This window comes from Podarcis tiliguerta (assembly GCF_965153285.1).
Source record: "Podarcis tiliguerta genome assembly, chromosome: 8".
NCBI lineage: Eukaryota > Metazoa > Chordata > Lepidosauria > Squamata > Lacertidae > Podarcis > Podarcis tiliguerta.
Genome location: NC_139541.1, coordinates 49,412,425 through 49,430,560, shown reverse-complemented (window position 1 = coordinate 49,430,560; position 18,136 = coordinate 49,412,425). Strand labels below are relative to the sequence as shown.

The following is an 18,136-nucleotide window of genomic DNA, read 5'->3' as shown; positions in this document are numbered from 1 at the left end:
TACTACAACACACAAAGTCCCCAAGCTAGGATAGCTCAGAGCATGAGACTCTTAATCTCAGGGTTCTGGGTTTGAGCCCAATGTTGGGCAAAGGATTCCTGCATTGCAGGGCGATGGAGAGTGGGCTAGAGGACCCTCGTGGTCCCTTCCAAACCATACGATTCTATGATTCAAACCATCTGGAGAGCTCAAGCATCTGGGAGGCTGGCTTAAGTCGTGAGTAATTCCACAATTCAGCTGCCTTTGACTGCTGCATCCAACTCACCTGTTTCCCACCCCACAAACCTTACAATACATGTGGCTCTCCATGTATTGCTGGGCTGCAACTCCCATAATCCCAGACCACTGGCCATGCTGGCTGGAGCTGATGGCCTCCCCCCATGCTTAGCAATTCCTTATTAGCACAGCCACTGCTGATGTCTGGCCGTTTCCCTAAAACACTGGAAGTTTAAAGACATCTACCCACCCTCATTAATCCCATGAGAAGGTCGGGTTCTGATCTGGATTCTGCCACACACACAAAAGTCCCTGACCAGACATGAACTCACCCACTAGGCATCTCTCAGACCTCTGTCCGCAAAATGAAGAGAAAAGTGATCCACCTCACAGGGATGTTGTGAGGATAAACGGATATAAAATAATGTATTTGAACTATGAATTTTTTGTGTTGTGGAGCACAATCCATTGCACAGATGTAGGATGCCTTTAATTCAACAGGGCTTCCTGCCAGCTGCATGCATAAGGAAGGAAAGGCATTGTAAAAACTGTTCATAATGGCAACGTTTAAATTGTCAGGGTTTTAAATTCCTTCCCCAGCACTAAGGGCAGCTCAGAATATATACTGTTAGAAGCAGCTTTATCCTCTAGTCTAGGCCAGGATCTTTCAGAGCAAAGATTTCTAGTCAGGAGGAGGACCGGACTGCAATTCCAGTCAGAAGAATCACAGCTAAATGCAAATTATACATGTGTTCAAATCATGGTAATCCAGTATCCGAACTGGGCCGAACCTTGCCGACGCATTTTTTTTTTTCAACCGAACGCTTCCGAAGACAAGACAAGCGCTGCGCCCGACAATAGCCGAGACAAGCCGAGTCTTGCCGATCTCCCAAGAGCCTATTCGAGTCTCTTCTGGGCGCTGTCCACCACTTGCACAGCCTGAAACCTTTACCTGCCACCCCAGGAACAAGCGAGGGGATAATAGAGGCAAGGGGTGGGGGAACACACAGTGGTCGCTGTAGGGGTGTGTGTGTATGAGAGAGGGAGAGGGAGAGAGAGAGGAAGCGCGCAGCTTTGCAAACGAGTGTGCATTTCTCCCTCTCTCTCGCTTAGCAACACGCAAGCCGCCTAAAGGGCGGGGAAGGCTCTTGCAGTCAGCAACAGAAAACCTCGCTCTCCTTTTCTTGCAAGGCAAACGCCTTGCAAACGGCAACTGGGAACCCAAAGCATTGCATTGCAATGCAATGCTGGGATTCCTTCCTCACGACCACCTCTTGGCTTCTTTTCGTTCTCTAAAATGGGAACACTCTATCCCATCGTCCATACTCCCCAACCGATGTCCTCCTTCCCAAAGGAAAACCATTCGTCCACCTCCCAAAGCAAGATGCAACTAGATGCAGCGACTTGTTTGTTGCGCGGGCACCCACACTCGCTCGGCCTGGGGGCGCGATGGGGCCACAGAACACCTGTGCCCAGCCAGCTGCCCAAACACAGCCTTTCTTCCTGGCACACACACACACACACACCTCTCATGGGATTATCAAATCAATATCATAGATCGTTAAGCAGGATGGGCCGGTGCGGAGCAGAGAAGGAAGTTGACCGGAATAGCTCCTATGGCGCCCCGTTAAGGTGTTGGGAACGAAATCAAGCAGGGTTTGGGTGTCGTGCGTAAAACGAGAGAGGACGGAGCTGCATCCTTCGTTAGCTGGCTGCTGCTTTATTTCCTCCCATATCCCAGCTTAATTTGCAGTTGCAAGCCAAATTCTGCCATAATTAATTAAATGGGGGGGGGGTGTTTTAGAGGCTCAAATCTAGAAAGGAGAAGAAGGGAGGGGGGAAGAGGATGATAAGCGTCAGCGAGGCTTGCTTTAAATCTGCCTAATGAGCAGATTTCCACCACCCGATAGAAAGAGAGAAATGAAGCAGAGATAGGCGATCCTGCCTAAGCAGCCCATGTCCGGAGATCAAATGAGGGAGGAGATCAGGAGGGAGCTAAGGGAAGGAGATAAGATCCCGACATTAAGCTTCATTGACAGTGTGATGTTTAATGGCCGCGCGTGGTTGGACGATCTCGGCCAGGCACATCCTTCCCAGGACCCTACCGGCCCCTCCCTGCTCCCTCCTCCTTTCTTTGGGGTGGCGAAGGAGGGAGAGCGGCAGAGCAACCACACTTCAGCACCAAAGCTGTAGAACAGCGGACACCTGGAGCTTCCCTGGTTAGCATAAAAAGGAGAGAGGGTGGGGCGGGGTGGGGCTGGATGCCCACCCCCCTCTTGCCCATCCGCCTTCCCAGCTTTCTCAATCCCTGCTCCAGATGTTGGCCTCCCCGCAAGAGGGCCCCTCCAAGGCAGCCAGCAAGGAGCAATCCCCAAGCAGAGCTTCCCACTTCAAACATGGCGGACGCCCATTCATACAACCAAAAAGACCTGTTCGCCTTTTCCCTCCCCGTTGGTCTCTCTCTCCCCCCACCCAAGCCCACCCCGCCTTGCCAATTCCCACAACAAGAAATCGGGTGCCTGGTGCCTTGGTTTCTCTTCCCCCCTCCCTTTTGAATGGTAACATGCTAAAATCATTGGGATAGGCACAACACACACACACACTAAATAAGACTGCTGTGGTGATGTAAAATCCTCAAAGGGGGACTTACTTCATCTGCTTCACGATGGTGCTTTTCCCGGATTCCCCAGCCCCTGTTAGGACAAAAAGCCAAAAATAAAACCCCGATAAAGGCAAGATCTGGCGAGGGTGATAATATATGGAGATCAAGGAGATTACATAGGAAGGAGCAGCTGCACTAATGGTTGCCACGGCCGGGGGGGGGGGGCGAAGAGGAGAGATCATGTTTGTGCAATTGAGGTTTCCGTGCAAAAGGGATAATGGTAGGGTAGTTTTCAATGCAGAAGAATGGGGAGGTGGCACAGAATCATACCTGTTGGGTGGGCTATCGAAGGTTTCCATTTGGGCAATACAATGGATTTTTTATTTTACTTTTTTTTTTGCACATGATGCAATGAGGCTCAGCAAAATCATGCCTAAAAGGAAAGGGCCTGCCAGTGTACGTGTGTGTGTGTGTAAGAGATGGGGAGAGGGAGGGAGATAGCGGAGGGGAGAGATGGAGCATAGTTGTACAATAGGTGGGGCAGAAGATGGAGGATGGAAAATAAATCACACCTAGTTGGTGGAAGGGAATGAGTGTCCGCCCCCCCCCCCCGCGCCGCCCTTTTAACTGGAGAGAGAAGATCGTATTTGTGCTCTAGAGTTGACAAGGCAGGCAGGTGGGTCGAGAATGGCAAATAAGTGTGTGTGTGTGTGTGTGTGTGTGTGTGTGTGTTTCGAGGGAGGGGGGAAAGCGATGGCTCTGCCCAACAAATGTGGCAAGCAGAGCTGAAATGCCAATCTAAATAGGAAGGTGGCCGGGATAGGGGCTGACACACGGGAGTGGTGGACCTGGGGGGGGGGGTCTGGCTGTGTCAGAATCCTACCTGGGTGTGGAGGGAGGGAGGGGGCGCAGCTGGGCTCGAGCCCGCTTACCTAGCAAGAGCAGCTTCACATCTTTGGCCGCGCTGATGCCGTCCTCCTTGAGGTTCTTTTCGATCGCCTTGCTCCTCTCCAAGGCGGCTCTTTCTTCGGCGCTCAGTGTACATCCCATGGTGGCCGGGAAATGTGTTCTCCCGGGCTGGCGGACACTTCTCTCGGTCCCCCCAACCCCCCCTTTTTATCAGACACTCCAAGGAGGAAAAACGGGAGGGGAAACAAAAATTAAAACACAACCACCAACGCAGCAGAAAAGCAAGATAGGAAGAAGCGGGGTGGGGATGTAGATCTTTGCTTAGATGTCAAAAATAAATTAAAATGAAGCACCAGGGGGAATATAATACAGATTCTCTCTCTCTCTTTCTGGCTGGCTGCCCCCTCGCTCTTCTCCTTCTTCCTTCCCGGCTCTGCGTCTCCGTAGCCCCAGCAAATCAATGCATCCAAATGAGAGCCGAGCCTTCCGGGGGCTGGCAGGCGCTGCTGGGGGGGGGTGCGCTGGAAGGAGACGAGGGAGATCTCTTGCGATGGGAGAAGGAGCAGGGCGCGATGGGCTCTGGGCGCCCCCTTGCCTGGTCTGGAGCTGGGCGGCCTATTGGGGGACGCGGCAGCGGGCGGGCGGGTGGCGAGCGCGCTGGGGCTGCTGCTGCTGCTTCTGGCGTCGGAGCGAGAGCCGAGCCCTTTCCCCTCTGGGCGGCTGTGTCGCCGGCGGGATGCCTGCCTTCGTCGCTGGGCTGCTGCCTGGACGGCTCTCGGGGCGAGGCGCTTCCTTCCTCCTGGCGAGTCTTCCTCTCCTCCCTCCCCCGAACCTGGGGGTCTCTAATGGGCGGCGGCGGCGATGGCTGCGAGCGATCGCATCGCTCAGCCGATCCTAATGGCAAGAAATGCAGAAAGGGGCGACGCGAGCTCACGGCAGCAGCAGCGGCAGCAGCAGCAGCCAGGCGAGGAGGAGGGAGGGAGCGGGGAGGGCGGGCGAGTGCGCCAGGGCTGAGCCGCGCCGAGGCTGCCTTCCCTTGCACAGGCGAGGCTGGGCTGGCTGACGTCGGCCGCGCTGCCCGCGCATGCGCCCGCCCGGCCGAGAGGAAGCTCGGCAAGGAGGAGGAGAGCGGGCCGAGCGAGCGAGCGAGCGAGAGAACGGGCTGAGGAGCCGCTTCGAGATGCGGCTGCTGCTACTGCCGCCAAAGAGCCTCCCTCCCTCCCAGTTCTCGGCGCTGCAGTTGTGCAGCCGAAGTGGGGAGGGCTCGGCGGAGCTTACAGATCAGGGATGGGGAGGCTTGTTGAGTCGGAGGGCCACATTCCCTCCTGGGAAACTATTTGGGGGCCACTTGCCGGTTGTGGGCGGGGCAAGAGGCCGAAGTGGGCGGGGCAATGGGGGCACGCCTTATCTTTGTGTAGGATGCTAGTTCACACGCACACAGGGGTGCCAACTTGAATAAAATGATCACATGATGTGGTGCATCCACACTTTTTGAATGGCAATGCCCAGCAACTTGGGAGGGGGGAGGCCCCTCAAATATTTTATTTGGGAAGGGCAAAGGGACACACACACACACACCCTTCATCCAGAGGAACCAAAGGCATAAGAACATTAGACAATCCTGCTGGCTGGGTAGCTCAATTGGTTTGAACATGGTGCTGCTAACACCAAGGTTGCAGGTTCGATCCCCATATGGGACAGCTGCATATTCCTGCGTTGCAGGGGGTTGGTCAAGGTGATCCTCAGGGTGCCTTCCAACTCTAAAGTTCTATGATTCTATAGCAATCAGGCCAATGGCCCATCTACTCCAGCATCCTATTGTTACAGTGGGCGACTAGACACTCCCCCACTGTGGTTTCCAGCAACTGTTATCCAAAAGGATATTGCTTCCAACCGACCATGGAATATCCTTTCTCATAATTTGAATCCATCAATTTGGGCTCTACCCTCTGGAGCAGCAGGAAACAAGCCTGCTCCATCTTTCACCTGGCAGCCCTTCAGATATTTGAAGATGTCTATCACATCACCTCCTAGTCTTCTCCTGGCTGAACACCCCACCTTCCTCAACCATTTATCATGAGGCTTTGTTTCCAGACCCTTGAACGTCTTGCATCCCTCCCCAGATTTATAAATAATAAGTCTTTCACCTAACTTACCTCATAGGGTTTTTGTGAGGATACAATGCGGGGGAGACGGGACCATGTATACCACCTTGAGCTCCTTGGAGGAGAGATGGAATATAAGTGGAATAAACAGATAAAATAAAGAAATGAAGAAAGAAGAGGAAGCTAAGGCAAGCTACAAGAAATGAGATTCCAGCTGAACATCAGAAGAACTTTCTGGCAGTTTGATAGTGGAACAGACTCCGACCAGAAGTGGTGGGCTCTCCTTCCTTGGAGGTTTCTAAGCAGAAGTTGGATGGTCATCTAGTTGAGATTTCTGCATTGCAGGGGGTTGGACTAGATGACTCTAGGTAGGTGGCCTTTTTGACAGCCTTTTTCTCCCCCATTAATCCAAATACTGACATGTCTGAGGCATTTGAAAAACAACAACATTTGTTTGTTTGTTTGCAAATGCAGTGCAGAAAAGAGAAGGAATAACACCAGCTGATATTAGCAATAAAAAGATTTCATTTATCTTGAGTTTGGCCACATTCACTGCATGCATTTAAAGCACTATGATACCAGTTTAAACAGTCATGGCCTCCCCCAAGGAATTCTGGGAACTGTAATTTGTTAAACGTGCTGGGAGTTGTTTAGGAGACCCTGATTCTACTCCTAGAATTACAGTTTTGGGTTGCCAAGAGAGTTGGTGCTGAAACCACCTCTTCAACCCTATATAGGGTTGCTTACTTATGCTTCACCCCCAAAAGGATCAGAGCAGAACACCAATTTCCATAAAATTTGCATGTGCTAATGTATATGCATATAGATACAAATTTAGAAATAATTACTATAATTTAAACAGAAATACAGCACATCTCACTATGAAGCCAGAGAGCAGGTGACTCTGTTTGCAGCCCATTGTTGATGGGCAACTTCAAGATCTGTCCCCAACCCTCCCTTTCTATGGCCTTAAACCAGACTTGGACAATAGAGACCATTAAGCCAGCATTTTCTAGGTATGGGTCTGAGCAGTTTTCCCCTTGCCCCCACTCCTTTTCCATGGAAAATTTGCTCTTTAGTGCTAAATCAGAGCAAACGTCAATCTGGAGAAAACCGGAATTGCCATTTGCTCTGCTTGGGCACTAAAGAGCAGTTTCTTCTGGGGCAAAGCAGCAGGACAACAGGAAGTATGGATGAGCCTTCAAAGAGAATTAGACAAATACATGGAGAATAAGGCTACTGTGATGTCTATGTTGTCCCTTCACTGTTGGGGGCAGTATGCCTCAGAATACCAGTTGCTGGGGATCTCCTGGTGCTCTGGTGCTCAGGTCCGGCTTGCAGGTTTCCCATTAGGGCATCTGGTTGGCCACTGTGAGAACAGGATGCTGGGTCAGATGGACTTGGACTGATCCAACAAAGCTCTTCTTATGTCCTTACATTACGTCCTTGTGCTGGTCGACCTTTGACTTTGAAATCCCCCCCCCACTGGAGGAATTTCTTTTCAGGTTCATGGCTGCCTAGGCTCCCAAACAGTGTAGCCCCCCTTTCACCTAGATCCTTTCTGACTGTGTTGTCTTGGCAAGCTAGCCAGCCATGACTGACCCCAAATTCTTACCACTTGAGAGTGGATTGCATTAGGCTTTGGAAATGCAGTATAAGCCAACACTCCTAGTGTGTGTGTGTGTGTGTGTGTGTGTGTGTGTGTGTCTTTGAATATCAAGGCTGTGCTAAAGTGGAAATGAATAGAAATCACGCTTGGCCTTGGGAGGGGAGGGAAATAAACCAGCAAAAACAGTTTTCAAAAAAGAAAGGGTCTCCTGCAGTGCTAACCACCATATTCTTGCAGCATTTTTTTAATGTGGTGTGATGGAGATAAAAAGTAGGAAGTTTAAGTTGTGCAGGGAGTAATTGAGCAGCTTATTTTCATAAGCCAGGGTGTGGAAATGGAACAAAGAGCTCAGGTGGCGAAAAGCGTGCTACCCATTTAAACAATTAACTGTGCAACAGACGATGAGGAATATTATTCAAGAGAAATATTTAGCTTGGCAGCCATTAATATTTCCATAGTGCTTAGTTCCTCAGCACACTTATGGCATAGTTATGCCGCTGACCTTTACACACACACACACACACACACACACACACCAATTAGCTGCCATGGCTTCTCCAAAAGATCATATTTTGGTGAGGGAGACTGAGAATGCTATTAAGAGATCTTTAGGACTCTCCCTGATTTTTTTTTTGGGGGGGGGGGATTTCATCTTTGTAAACAACTTAGAAATGATTGTACAGTGGTACCTCAGGTTACATACGCTTCAGGTTACAGACTCTGCTAACCCAGAAATAGTACCTCGGGTTAAGAACTTTGCTTCAGGATGAGAACAGAAATCACACAGCGGTGGCGCAGCAGCAGCGGGAGGCCCCATTAGCTAAAGTGGTGCTTCAGGTTAAGAACAGTTTCAGGTTAAGAACGGACCTCCGGAACGAATTAAGTACTTAACCCGAGGTACCACTGTACATAAGTGGTGTATAAATTGTTTAAATCAATCAATCAACCAACCAACCAATCAATCAATCAATCAATCAATCAATTTGCGGTTATGGGAAATTGCAAATTGGGTGCTTATCTGCTGAGTGGGTGAATCAAGAAGCAGCAGCCAGAACAGCATGACCTAGAAGGTTTCCACTGTGGATTAATGAGGGTGGTCAAAGCTGGCTTTAGAGAGGCACCAATGGCAAATCACTATTTTCATTGGGAGGAAATGTGTATATCTCACGTTCAAAAATGTGTATATGAGAAGAAATGGAAAAATATAAAATGCAGAGAAAATGAAATTTATAGATTCATCTATCCTAATGAGGACCAGGGACAACCCATCCTTTTTGGCTTTACAGGGATTGTACTTTCCTAGAAACTATAGGGAGTAGTCCTGGACTCTCCCCAGTTGTTGCAACTATTAACTTTGGATCTACTTCCAATCTTTTTAAAATTAAACTGGTTGTTTTTTGCTCTGAATCACTGAGCAAATAGAGGTAGTGGTACTTAATTCCTATAGCTGGGGTAAGCTTTTGTGATACCTTTCATTTTCTGATCAGGTTACTAGCTGCTAAGTATGTGGGATACAGTATTGATGACAGAACTTTTTCATCTTTTAGCTTGGGAAGACTTCCTTTGATTCTTGTCCTGTTATGTTGTGATTTCACTCCATCATTTTGATTGATGATTTACTGCATTGCATCTATTGTTGCCTTAATATGCCATTCCCTGGTCTGAGGACCTTTAAGCCCCAAAGCAGTATAGAAACAAACTCTACTACAAACTATAATATGGATATGCTTGGCTCGGTTCTGCCCCCCTCCACCCTCGCCCCAGAAAACACTTCTGTGGTTTCTGAAACTGCTTCAAAGGCATCTCAATTTGCCCACAAATTGCCCCAGTTTGTTCTTACACACACAGCATAAGGAAGAATCAAATGGAGAAATGTTGATGGAGAAAACTGGTCAAATTCTAGGCAAGCGTCAAAAGTCAGCGCTTGCTGAAGTCCAATCTCTGCAGCCACTGCTAAGTGCCCTGTGTTCAGGGTGGTTGTAGAGATTGAGAGCCAGCTGCCATTGTGCTCTCCTAGCAGCTCACCTAGAAGTGGAATCAGGTTGACTAGAAGGAGAACGTAGGGCCGGTGGCCTTTCAAAGGGGATTTTCTGTGCTACGTTGCCCCAGCTTGAAGCAGGAGATGCGAGCACCACAGAGCTGTGAGTCAGCTTCTGCACTACTGGAGCTGGACAGAAGGCAGAGGCAGCAACACAGAGCGAGTAACTGGGAGAGTGACTGAGTGAGAGACAGAGCAACAGAGAGAGGTGGAGATGCACTGGCTTGGGGCAAAGCTGCAGGAAGAAGGGCATTGGGGCTGGCAAGTAGCTTTGGTGCAAGAGAGCTGGAAGAACTTAGCTAGTTGAGAGTGGAGGAAAGAAAGGAGAGGATGGAAGGTAGGAATCTGAGCAGGAAGCTCAGTGTTCCTTCTATCCACCTGCTGATGAACTAGGACTGGAGCTCCCTTGGGAGCTTGGGGTCACCCTGTCAAACCTTGCAGAATAGGAACAGTTTGCAGTTCTGGGGGCCTCTTTTATGGAGCATATAATAAGCCCCCTAACTCATCTACCACTAGTCCCGCTTTGAATGCTTGCTCCTGTGGATTTTTCTGCTGCTGCACCTAGGAATGATAAATCCGTCAGTTTCAGTGTCTCTCTCTTCCTCACATTTCTGCATAAGATTGCATGGGGTGGTGGTGGTGGTGGAAAAAGCCCCCCCCAAATTCACCCGCATTTCAATGCATTTTTCTCTGAATTTTTGTAAGCAGTTTTCCCTTATGCATTTTTCTACATTGTTTTCCAATAATACATGCCTTTCTATGCCTACAGTCCCATAATAAACACATTTTGGTACATACCGTATTTTTCGCCCTATAGGACGCACTTTTCCCCCTCCAAAAATGAAGGGGAAATGTGTGTGTGTCCTATGGGGCAAATACAGGCTTTCACTGAAGCGTGCATGCGGAAGCCTGGGCGCGCTGAGCTCAGCGCACCCAGACTTCGCGCAGCTCTCCGCAAAGCGCGGGAGCCCAGCGCTGGGCTCCCACGACTTGCGGAGAGTTGCCTGCATGCGGAAGCCTGGGCGCGCTGATCTCAGCGTGCCCAGGCTTCGAGCTTTGCGCAGCTCTCCGCAAGCTGTGGGAGCCCAGCACCGGGCTCCCACGGCTTGCGGAGAGTTGTCTGTTCTGGGGGCTGGGGTCGGGGGAAGCTCTGGCTTCCCCAGCCCCGCGCCTGGGGGAAAAATAATTTCCCCCCTTTATTTCCCCTCCCCCAAAACTAGGTGAGCCTTATGGGACGGTGCGTCCTATAGGGCGAAAAATACGGTATTTTGTATATCCCTTTTGTAACTTCATTGTACACCAATAGGAAAATAGAATGTCAATGTTATGTACATAAATTGTTGGAGTAAATAATAATTTTGGCCCTGAAATTTTTGCAAAATTAAGAGAACTGCAGATTTCCAAAGAACACTGCATTTGGCTGCGTACTATTATGGGAAGTGTGAATTAGTCATTTCACCCTCATTTCTAGGCACATCCTTAGTGTGAGAGGGTCGGGCTTATGTTGGGGGGGGGGCAGAGCTGTACTGACCATTCCTTTCCTGGCCCATCAAATTTGACAGGCGTTTCACTACTGAAAGATAATCCGCCTGCAAATTTAACAGCAACAGCTGTGCAAGCTGCAGCTGGAGCAAATGGGGTGTCAGGAACATAGATTAGGCATTAGGTTTCCTCAGACGGCTGCAGCAATTACAACCCCATAGCATTGATATATATCATGATAACAGTGTGTCATGTATGGATTTTCAGTGTTTTGACTCGAGATTAATGGGTTACTTTGAATGGATTAATGGAAGAACGGTTGTAACAGTACACACGCACGGCTTTCTTTGATTTGTCGCTTTGATTAACAATGCAATAGTAATAAGAATAATACTTTTGCAGAAAACATGGCGACAATTTGGAAACTGATCAATCATGTCACATGGTCTTGGAAATCAGTTTGGTAGCCCCCTACCTCTTGCCAAAGAAGAGGAAATGCATCAGTCTCCCCTTCCCCCCTGCCAAAAAGAGGACAAAAGAATATGCAGATTTGCATAAAATTTGCAGATACTAATTTATATGTAGAGATGCAAATTTAGAAATAATTACTGTAATTCAAATAGAAACACAATGCATCTCAACACAGTGGGGGAGGCTGTGACCAGGAGTCTTCTGTGCCTGCTCTGTTTGCTACCCGGGTGCTTTTTTATTATTAGAATCATAGCGTTGGAAGGGACCCTGAGGATCATCTAGATCAGCCCCCTGCAGTGCAGGAATATGCAGCTGTCCCATACAAGGATCAAACCTGCAACATTGGCATTATCAGCACCACGCTCCAACCAACTGAGCTATCCAAGTTGACTGTTAATTGGCATCTTCAAGGGCCCCCCTTATTCAGATTTTTATCTTCACACCAGACTTGGACCAGACGGCCCTTCCGTCAGAGCAGGGGTCACCCTTTGGGGGTCCTGTGGGCACATGTGCATGCACCACACACACCACACAACCAAGCACACCCTGCAACCTACTCTATTGACTACAAGAGGATGCTTCTTTCGAGCCTCACATCAGTGCAATGGGGAAGCACAGCAGAGGACTTGTCCTCTGAACAGAGGCCCTGCTCCAGACCCCTCAGCTCCATTGGGATCTGCCATGCAGAAGAAAACCAGGGAGAAGGAGAAGGAGGAGATGTGTGGCTGGAACCCAGGGATAGAGGAGGGAGGTCTTCTTCTAGGTGCCAAGCAGATCCGCCAGCTCTCTCTGCATCGCTCCTCCTGCAGAGAGCAGAGCCTCCTCAAGGAGAAGGGGGGGGGGGGGCTTCACCTAGTAAGAGGGAGGGTCTGAACAGGAGGACATGGCAGCTGAGTTGGAGGCCAAGAAGCAGGACACAGTCTTCTTGCTGAGAACCAGGTGCTGCCTTCCTTGATGGGATTAGGCACTTCTGCTCAGATGGAATGACACATGCATAGGGCAAGAGTCCACTTCATCTTTAAAAGGGGTGTGTCAGTTGTTGGTACATCTTGGTAGCTGCCATCCAGGTATGAACCTCTGGCCTCTTCATGGGCCTTGGAATCTTGGCCCTTTGGATGTTGCACTTGCTGCAGAGCCTGCATTGATGATGGTGATATATTTATAACCCCACCCATCTGGTTGGGTTTCCCCAGCCGCTCTGGGCAGCTTCAGCCACTCTGCTATTAGCCTGAATTAAGACATTCTTCCTTAACCCGAAGTAAGAGCCACTCTCATGTTTTGAGACCAAGGTTTTGATGAGCTTTCTCTATTAGAAGTACAGTGGTACCTTGGTAGTCGAAGCTCCTGCAGCCAATTGGAAGCTGCGCCTTGGTTTTTAAACAGTTTCGGGAGGTGAATAGACTCCTAGAACAAATTAAGTTCAAGAACCAAGGTACCACTGTATCTGATTGAACTGCCTTGGGCAAAGTGGGGCACGTGGTCACCCTTGAGCCCAGGGACTGAATGTGAGATGGGCCCTGCATCCTGTTCTCACAGTGGCCCACCAGATACCTCTGGGAAGTCCACAAGACTGAATCTCCTGGCCACCTACATTTCCCCTCCACAGGAAAAGAAGTGTGTAGCACTGTAGATTTGTTATGAGCAGTGGGGTGGGGTGGGAGTTTAACCTTTTCCCCATGCTGTTTTTCCAGTGTAACTCATAAGGCCAGAAAGCAGCCGTTGGCCTCACAATAAAAAAATTCATCACATTTTGCTTTATCAGTCATGAATTGTTAAGTGGTTGTCCTCAAACGAACCACACAAATAAGAAAAGGCAGTTAAACTGCACAGAGAAGGGCATTAAATATTAGGGAGGAAACTCCTATGTGAAGGTACAGTATTAGGGATCAATTTTGCAATAGATGCCTTTGTGTGCATGAATAAAACAACTTCCATTAACGGAGACTGTCAAGTTACTACCAAGAGAGCTTATGGAATCCATAAAGTGTGGTTTAATGAGTGGAGGGAGAGAAATTGCATCCTGGTTTTATGTGCAGGAAGTGGGTCAGGTGAATCTAATCACTCCATCCTCATGGCAAGAATAGTGGAATGCCTCCTAAAAGGTGTTTTCTGAACCCAAATGAGATGGCACTTGAGTGGTTAGAGTCAATAGCTACAGGATTGTAATGAGGTGTTGCTCATTTCCCCCTTAGCAAGGGTGTGTGTGAGTGTGCAGCTTCTGTAAAATATCTTCGTAATATTTCACCAATATGAAATCTTACATATTAAAGCATTTTGCAGTCACTGTAAACAACAACAACAGCAAACAAAACAACAACAACAGCCTAGTGCCAATCTAAAGCACAAGGAGGGAGCAATAATTATGTTTGGCTGCATACACATGGCAGTTTATTCCATTTTCACAATGCTTCCTTAACTGTTAATTTCCAAATTATATTTGAGCTTTCACATGATGTTAAAGCCACGTCTGGAATTCTAGTGGAATATAGTGCAAGTTTAGTGATCATTTCTGTGTTATTTGCTTCCGGAAAAAAATCAGTTTGCAAATAGAGAAATGAGTGCTAAACCTGCACTATATTCCGCTGTAGTTCCACTATATTCCACTGAGGCAACAGCCTCAGCCTACCTAATGGTTGGGCCAGTGCTGATAAGCATTTCCAAAAATAATAATTGGGGGGGGGGGTATTGTTATTCCAACAGCCTCTATTCATCATAAAAGAAGAGAAATCTAAATTTCCCACTTGGATACAAGCAAGTAGCAGTTTTAAAATAAAAGTTCATAGTTGTTCTTATATAATAATCTTATCCCCAAATAGCAAACAAATTTCTTTCTCCAATTATGTTGAAATTTCTCTTTTATCTACTGTCCTAATTCTGCTGGCATGTTTATTTCTATAACTCTGTTTTCCCTTTAGTCTGCCTTATGTCTGGGTTTTCCTGGACACATCTGGGAATCGGAATGTCAAAATGGTGTCTTGGCAGATTTTTGCCAAATTGGCCAAATGTCCAGGAAAACCCGGACGTATGGCAACTAGGGCGATTTTTTAAAAAGATAAATGCTGTAAAAATCCAAATGAAGCCCAAAGACTTATTTTTTGGGGTGGGTGGGAGATGTTTCCTAAAAAAAGCTGAACAACGTCACCTCCCCCCCCCCAAAAGCTCAAAAATCCCCCCCAAAAACTTTGTCCGGATTTTCACTTTCGGGAATACAGCAACCCTATTGTATCTTGCTAATTCCCCATGATCTGAAATATTTTCTTCCCCTTTAAATATTGAGAGAGGCTTTATTAAGGCAATATCATTTGTGTATGATTTGATTTTTAAACTGCTTTATTACCAATGCAAAAAGAAGAGGTGACAATGTTGTAACCAGGTCTAAATGTGTGAACATCCCCAGAGGTGTTGCAATCCCAGAGTCTCAGACCCTTCAAAACTCAGTACAGCTCTCCTTCCTTCAGGAGTAACTTACAGGTCAAAGTTGCTATTGTCAAGAAATCAAGAGCAGGAAAAAGCATTTAAAATATAGGAATATGACATGGAAGTTTTAGAAAACAGGGGGAAAAGACGAGACCTGGATTTGTCAGTGTAAGCAAGTAACGTTCAGTGAAGATGGGGAAACCCATTTTCTTTATATTCCCAGGTGGAAAAGGAGTGGGTGGTAGTGTGAAGTGTTGAAGAAGGCACACAGTTCTTAGAAATTATATAAGAAATAAACCACAAGGGGAGATGGACTTGGACACACACGCACACGCATGCATGCACATATGAGCGAATCAAGTGAATTGGATTTTATTTTTATGGTTTTATGAATAAAATAAATACAAATGTACACAGGAGTGATGATTTCATTAATTCCCCCCCTAAAGTTAAAAAGTAAAAAGAACTAGCATGTGTCTGCTTACAGGAAATGACTATGAAAAGGTGTATTTTGTGTGTGGCACAGAATATGGAGAATACAATGAGGGGAGCAGTAACAGTAGGAATGCATGTACAAAAAGCCCCGATGAGTGGCAAATACAACAGGAAAAATTTGCACTAAATTGCTAACGAAATTTCACAAGCAGTTTCATGAGTGGAAATATGTAAAAGTGAACGGAGAATGGGGGAAATGGGAAACCAAAATTAAGATTCTTTCATCCCTACCTGTATCCCTCCAGGTGCCGCTAAACTGCAATTCCCATCAGTCCCAGCCAGCATGGCCAATGGCCAGGGATGGCGGGAGTTGTTCTCCACATTTTCTTCCACCCGTTCCTTTTCTTTGTATGCCACTTTTCCACAAATGCAAAAATGCTCAACTAGACTTACAACCAAGAAAGCACATTTCATAGCCAAACGGAGCAAAAGGGATTTCCGAACAATGTAGCAAAACTACATATATATATATATATATATATATATATATATATATATATATAAATAACATTTCAGAACTACAAATATAGCAAGATTATATAAACAACATGCAACATTTAATAACAAAAATAGCAAGGGAGCTCTACAGTTTCACCTTGGTACTAGAAGCACTGCCACCTCCCCATGATGTGGTGTAGTGGTTAAGAGCGGTAGTCTCGTAATCTGATGAACAGGGTTCGCGTCTCCGCTCCTCCACATGCAGCTGCTGGGTGACCTTGGGCTAGTCACACTTCTCTGAAGTCTCTCAGCCCCATTCGCCTCACAGAGTGTTTGTTGTGGGGGAGGAAGGGAAAGAAGAATATTAGCCGCTTTGAGACTTCCTAGGGTAGTTATAAAGCGAGATATCAAATCCAAACTCCTCCTCCTCTTCTTCATCATCATCCTTCTCCTGCAGCCACTTGCAAGGCTTTCAAAGACAAGGGGTTGGGGTAGCTGGAAACCCCCCTCCCAGGTTGTTTTCATTCGCGAAAGTCCTCATGAAAATTCATTAGCATTTTAGTACACATTTCCCCTAGCATACACCACTATATTCAATTTTGCGTAATATACACAGTTTTGCAAAGCAATTTCCCCATATATGCACATATACAGTATGTGCATTTTACTTTCACTAGTATATGCATTTTTATGTGCATTTCCCTCTGGTACTGTATATGCATTTCTGTACTCATTATGTAGGTAGAGACCTACATTGCAAAAAATTGGAGAAGTATGAATTTCAAAGGATGAAGGTGTTTCGGTTTGTGTATTGTTTTGAAAAGCGTGAATTCGGCAGGCTTGCCTTTAAAATACAAGTGAAATCAAATTTCTCCCCTGGTTAGTTTTACACTTAGAAACCATCTTGAGTGTTAAGCGGTATATAAATTAATAAAATGGTAATCATAATAATGAGATTCATAGGCGTTCTGCTAGGAAAAAAGTTTGCCAGTCCTAGGAGTTTAGAAAACATGGAGGTCTGTTGCAGCTGACACATGCAGTTGCCCAGGGGGTAGTGGCCCCCTTGCAAGAAAGAAACTGCAGACTTCAATTCTGTTTCCAGAATCGCAGAAGAGCTCGGGGGTGAAGCTTCTTGCAGGATGCCCAATTATGTTCTCCAGTTGCTGGGTGGTTCTTAATTATTTCATTAGCCATGCAAATTCAGTCTGAGAATTTTTGCATGTTGAAATCATTATGCCAACAATTAGAAGGCAGCGCTGATTAGCTCTTTTCACGCGGCATCGAGCACAGAGGGCTCTTATCTGCCCTCTTCCGAGGAGGCAACTGGTTGGCCTGTGGTGTTGTAGACAATGCTTGAAATACTTGCTAAATTATGCCGCTTAAATCCCATTGACTTCTATTATTAGCAAAGTGAAGTTAAGGAGGAGGGAGAGGTATACAGCAAGGTTCAGAGGCCTTGAATATACCCAAGATTAAATGGAGAGAGGGAAAAGGGAACTTTATTTTGATTTCTCTTCATTTGATTTTTAAAAAATATCTCATCATAAGTTGTAACACTGTTCTTGACATGAGGTCAATGACATTCACCTGCCTCTTTTAAGCTAAGGGATTTGTGTACCCCATATACTGTACATACGATAGTATTCAGTTATGTTTTACTTAAAGTAGATGTGTTGAAATTGAAGAACATGAGTAAGTTCGGTCCCTTCATTTCATTGAGTCAGCTCTGAGGAAAAACCTGAATACCACCATGCCTAAAAGGGGACCCAGACTCTCAGCTTTCCTTTTTTAAAAAAATAGTGCATCAATTGGCCTTTTAGGAAAAAAGTTAGGAAGCAAAACATGCAGGCAGATGAGCCAGCTTGGCTGCTGTCCCATTTTGGCATTTTTTCATCAACAAGTGAAGTCAGAGTTGTGATTGGCAAGTGATTTGTTTGAACACTAGGGGTAAAAAAACAAACCTAAAGAGCTGAAAATTTCCCTTTCCCTTTAGGACACTTTATTTTATCTCATTTCCTGGTCAGTTAGTTAAGAAAATGATATGTGTAATTAATGTAGTAAAGGTAAAGGGACCCCTGACCATTAGGTCCAGTCGTGACCGACTCTGGGGTTGTGGCGCTCATCTCGCTTTATTGGCCCAGGGAGCCTGCGTACAGCTTCTGGGTCATGTGGCCAGCATGACTAAGCTGCTTCTGGCGAACCAGAGCAGCCCACAGAAATACCGTTTACCTTCCCGCCAGAGCGGTCCCTATTTATCTACTTGCACTTTGACATGCTTTCGAACTGCTAGGTTGGCAAGAGCAGGGACCAAGCAATGGGAGCTGACCCCATCACGGGGATTCGAACCACCAACC

At 46.9% G+C, this 18,136-nt stretch overlaps 1 protein-coding gene across 2 annotated transcripts in view; it reads right to left on the bottom strand.

Moving 5' to 3' along the window:
- Positions 1-4,774, bottom strand: part of GNAO1 (G protein subunit alpha o1) — a 165,897-nt gene extending 161,123 nt beyond the window's left edge. For both annotated transcript variants that reach the window (XM_083452723.1, XM_083452722.1), the window contains exons 1-2: positions 3,751-4,774; positions 2,867-2,909 (exon numbers count right to left, since the gene is read on the bottom strand). In XM_083452723.1, the coding sequence (XP_083308849.1) occupies positions 2,867-2,909; positions 3,751-3,868 (161 nt within the window). In that variant the 5' untranslated portion in view covers positions 3,869-4,774. The remainder of the gene's footprint in view (positions 1-2,866; positions 2,910-3,750) is intronic.
- Positions 4,775-18,136: the final 13,362 nt, after the last annotated feature.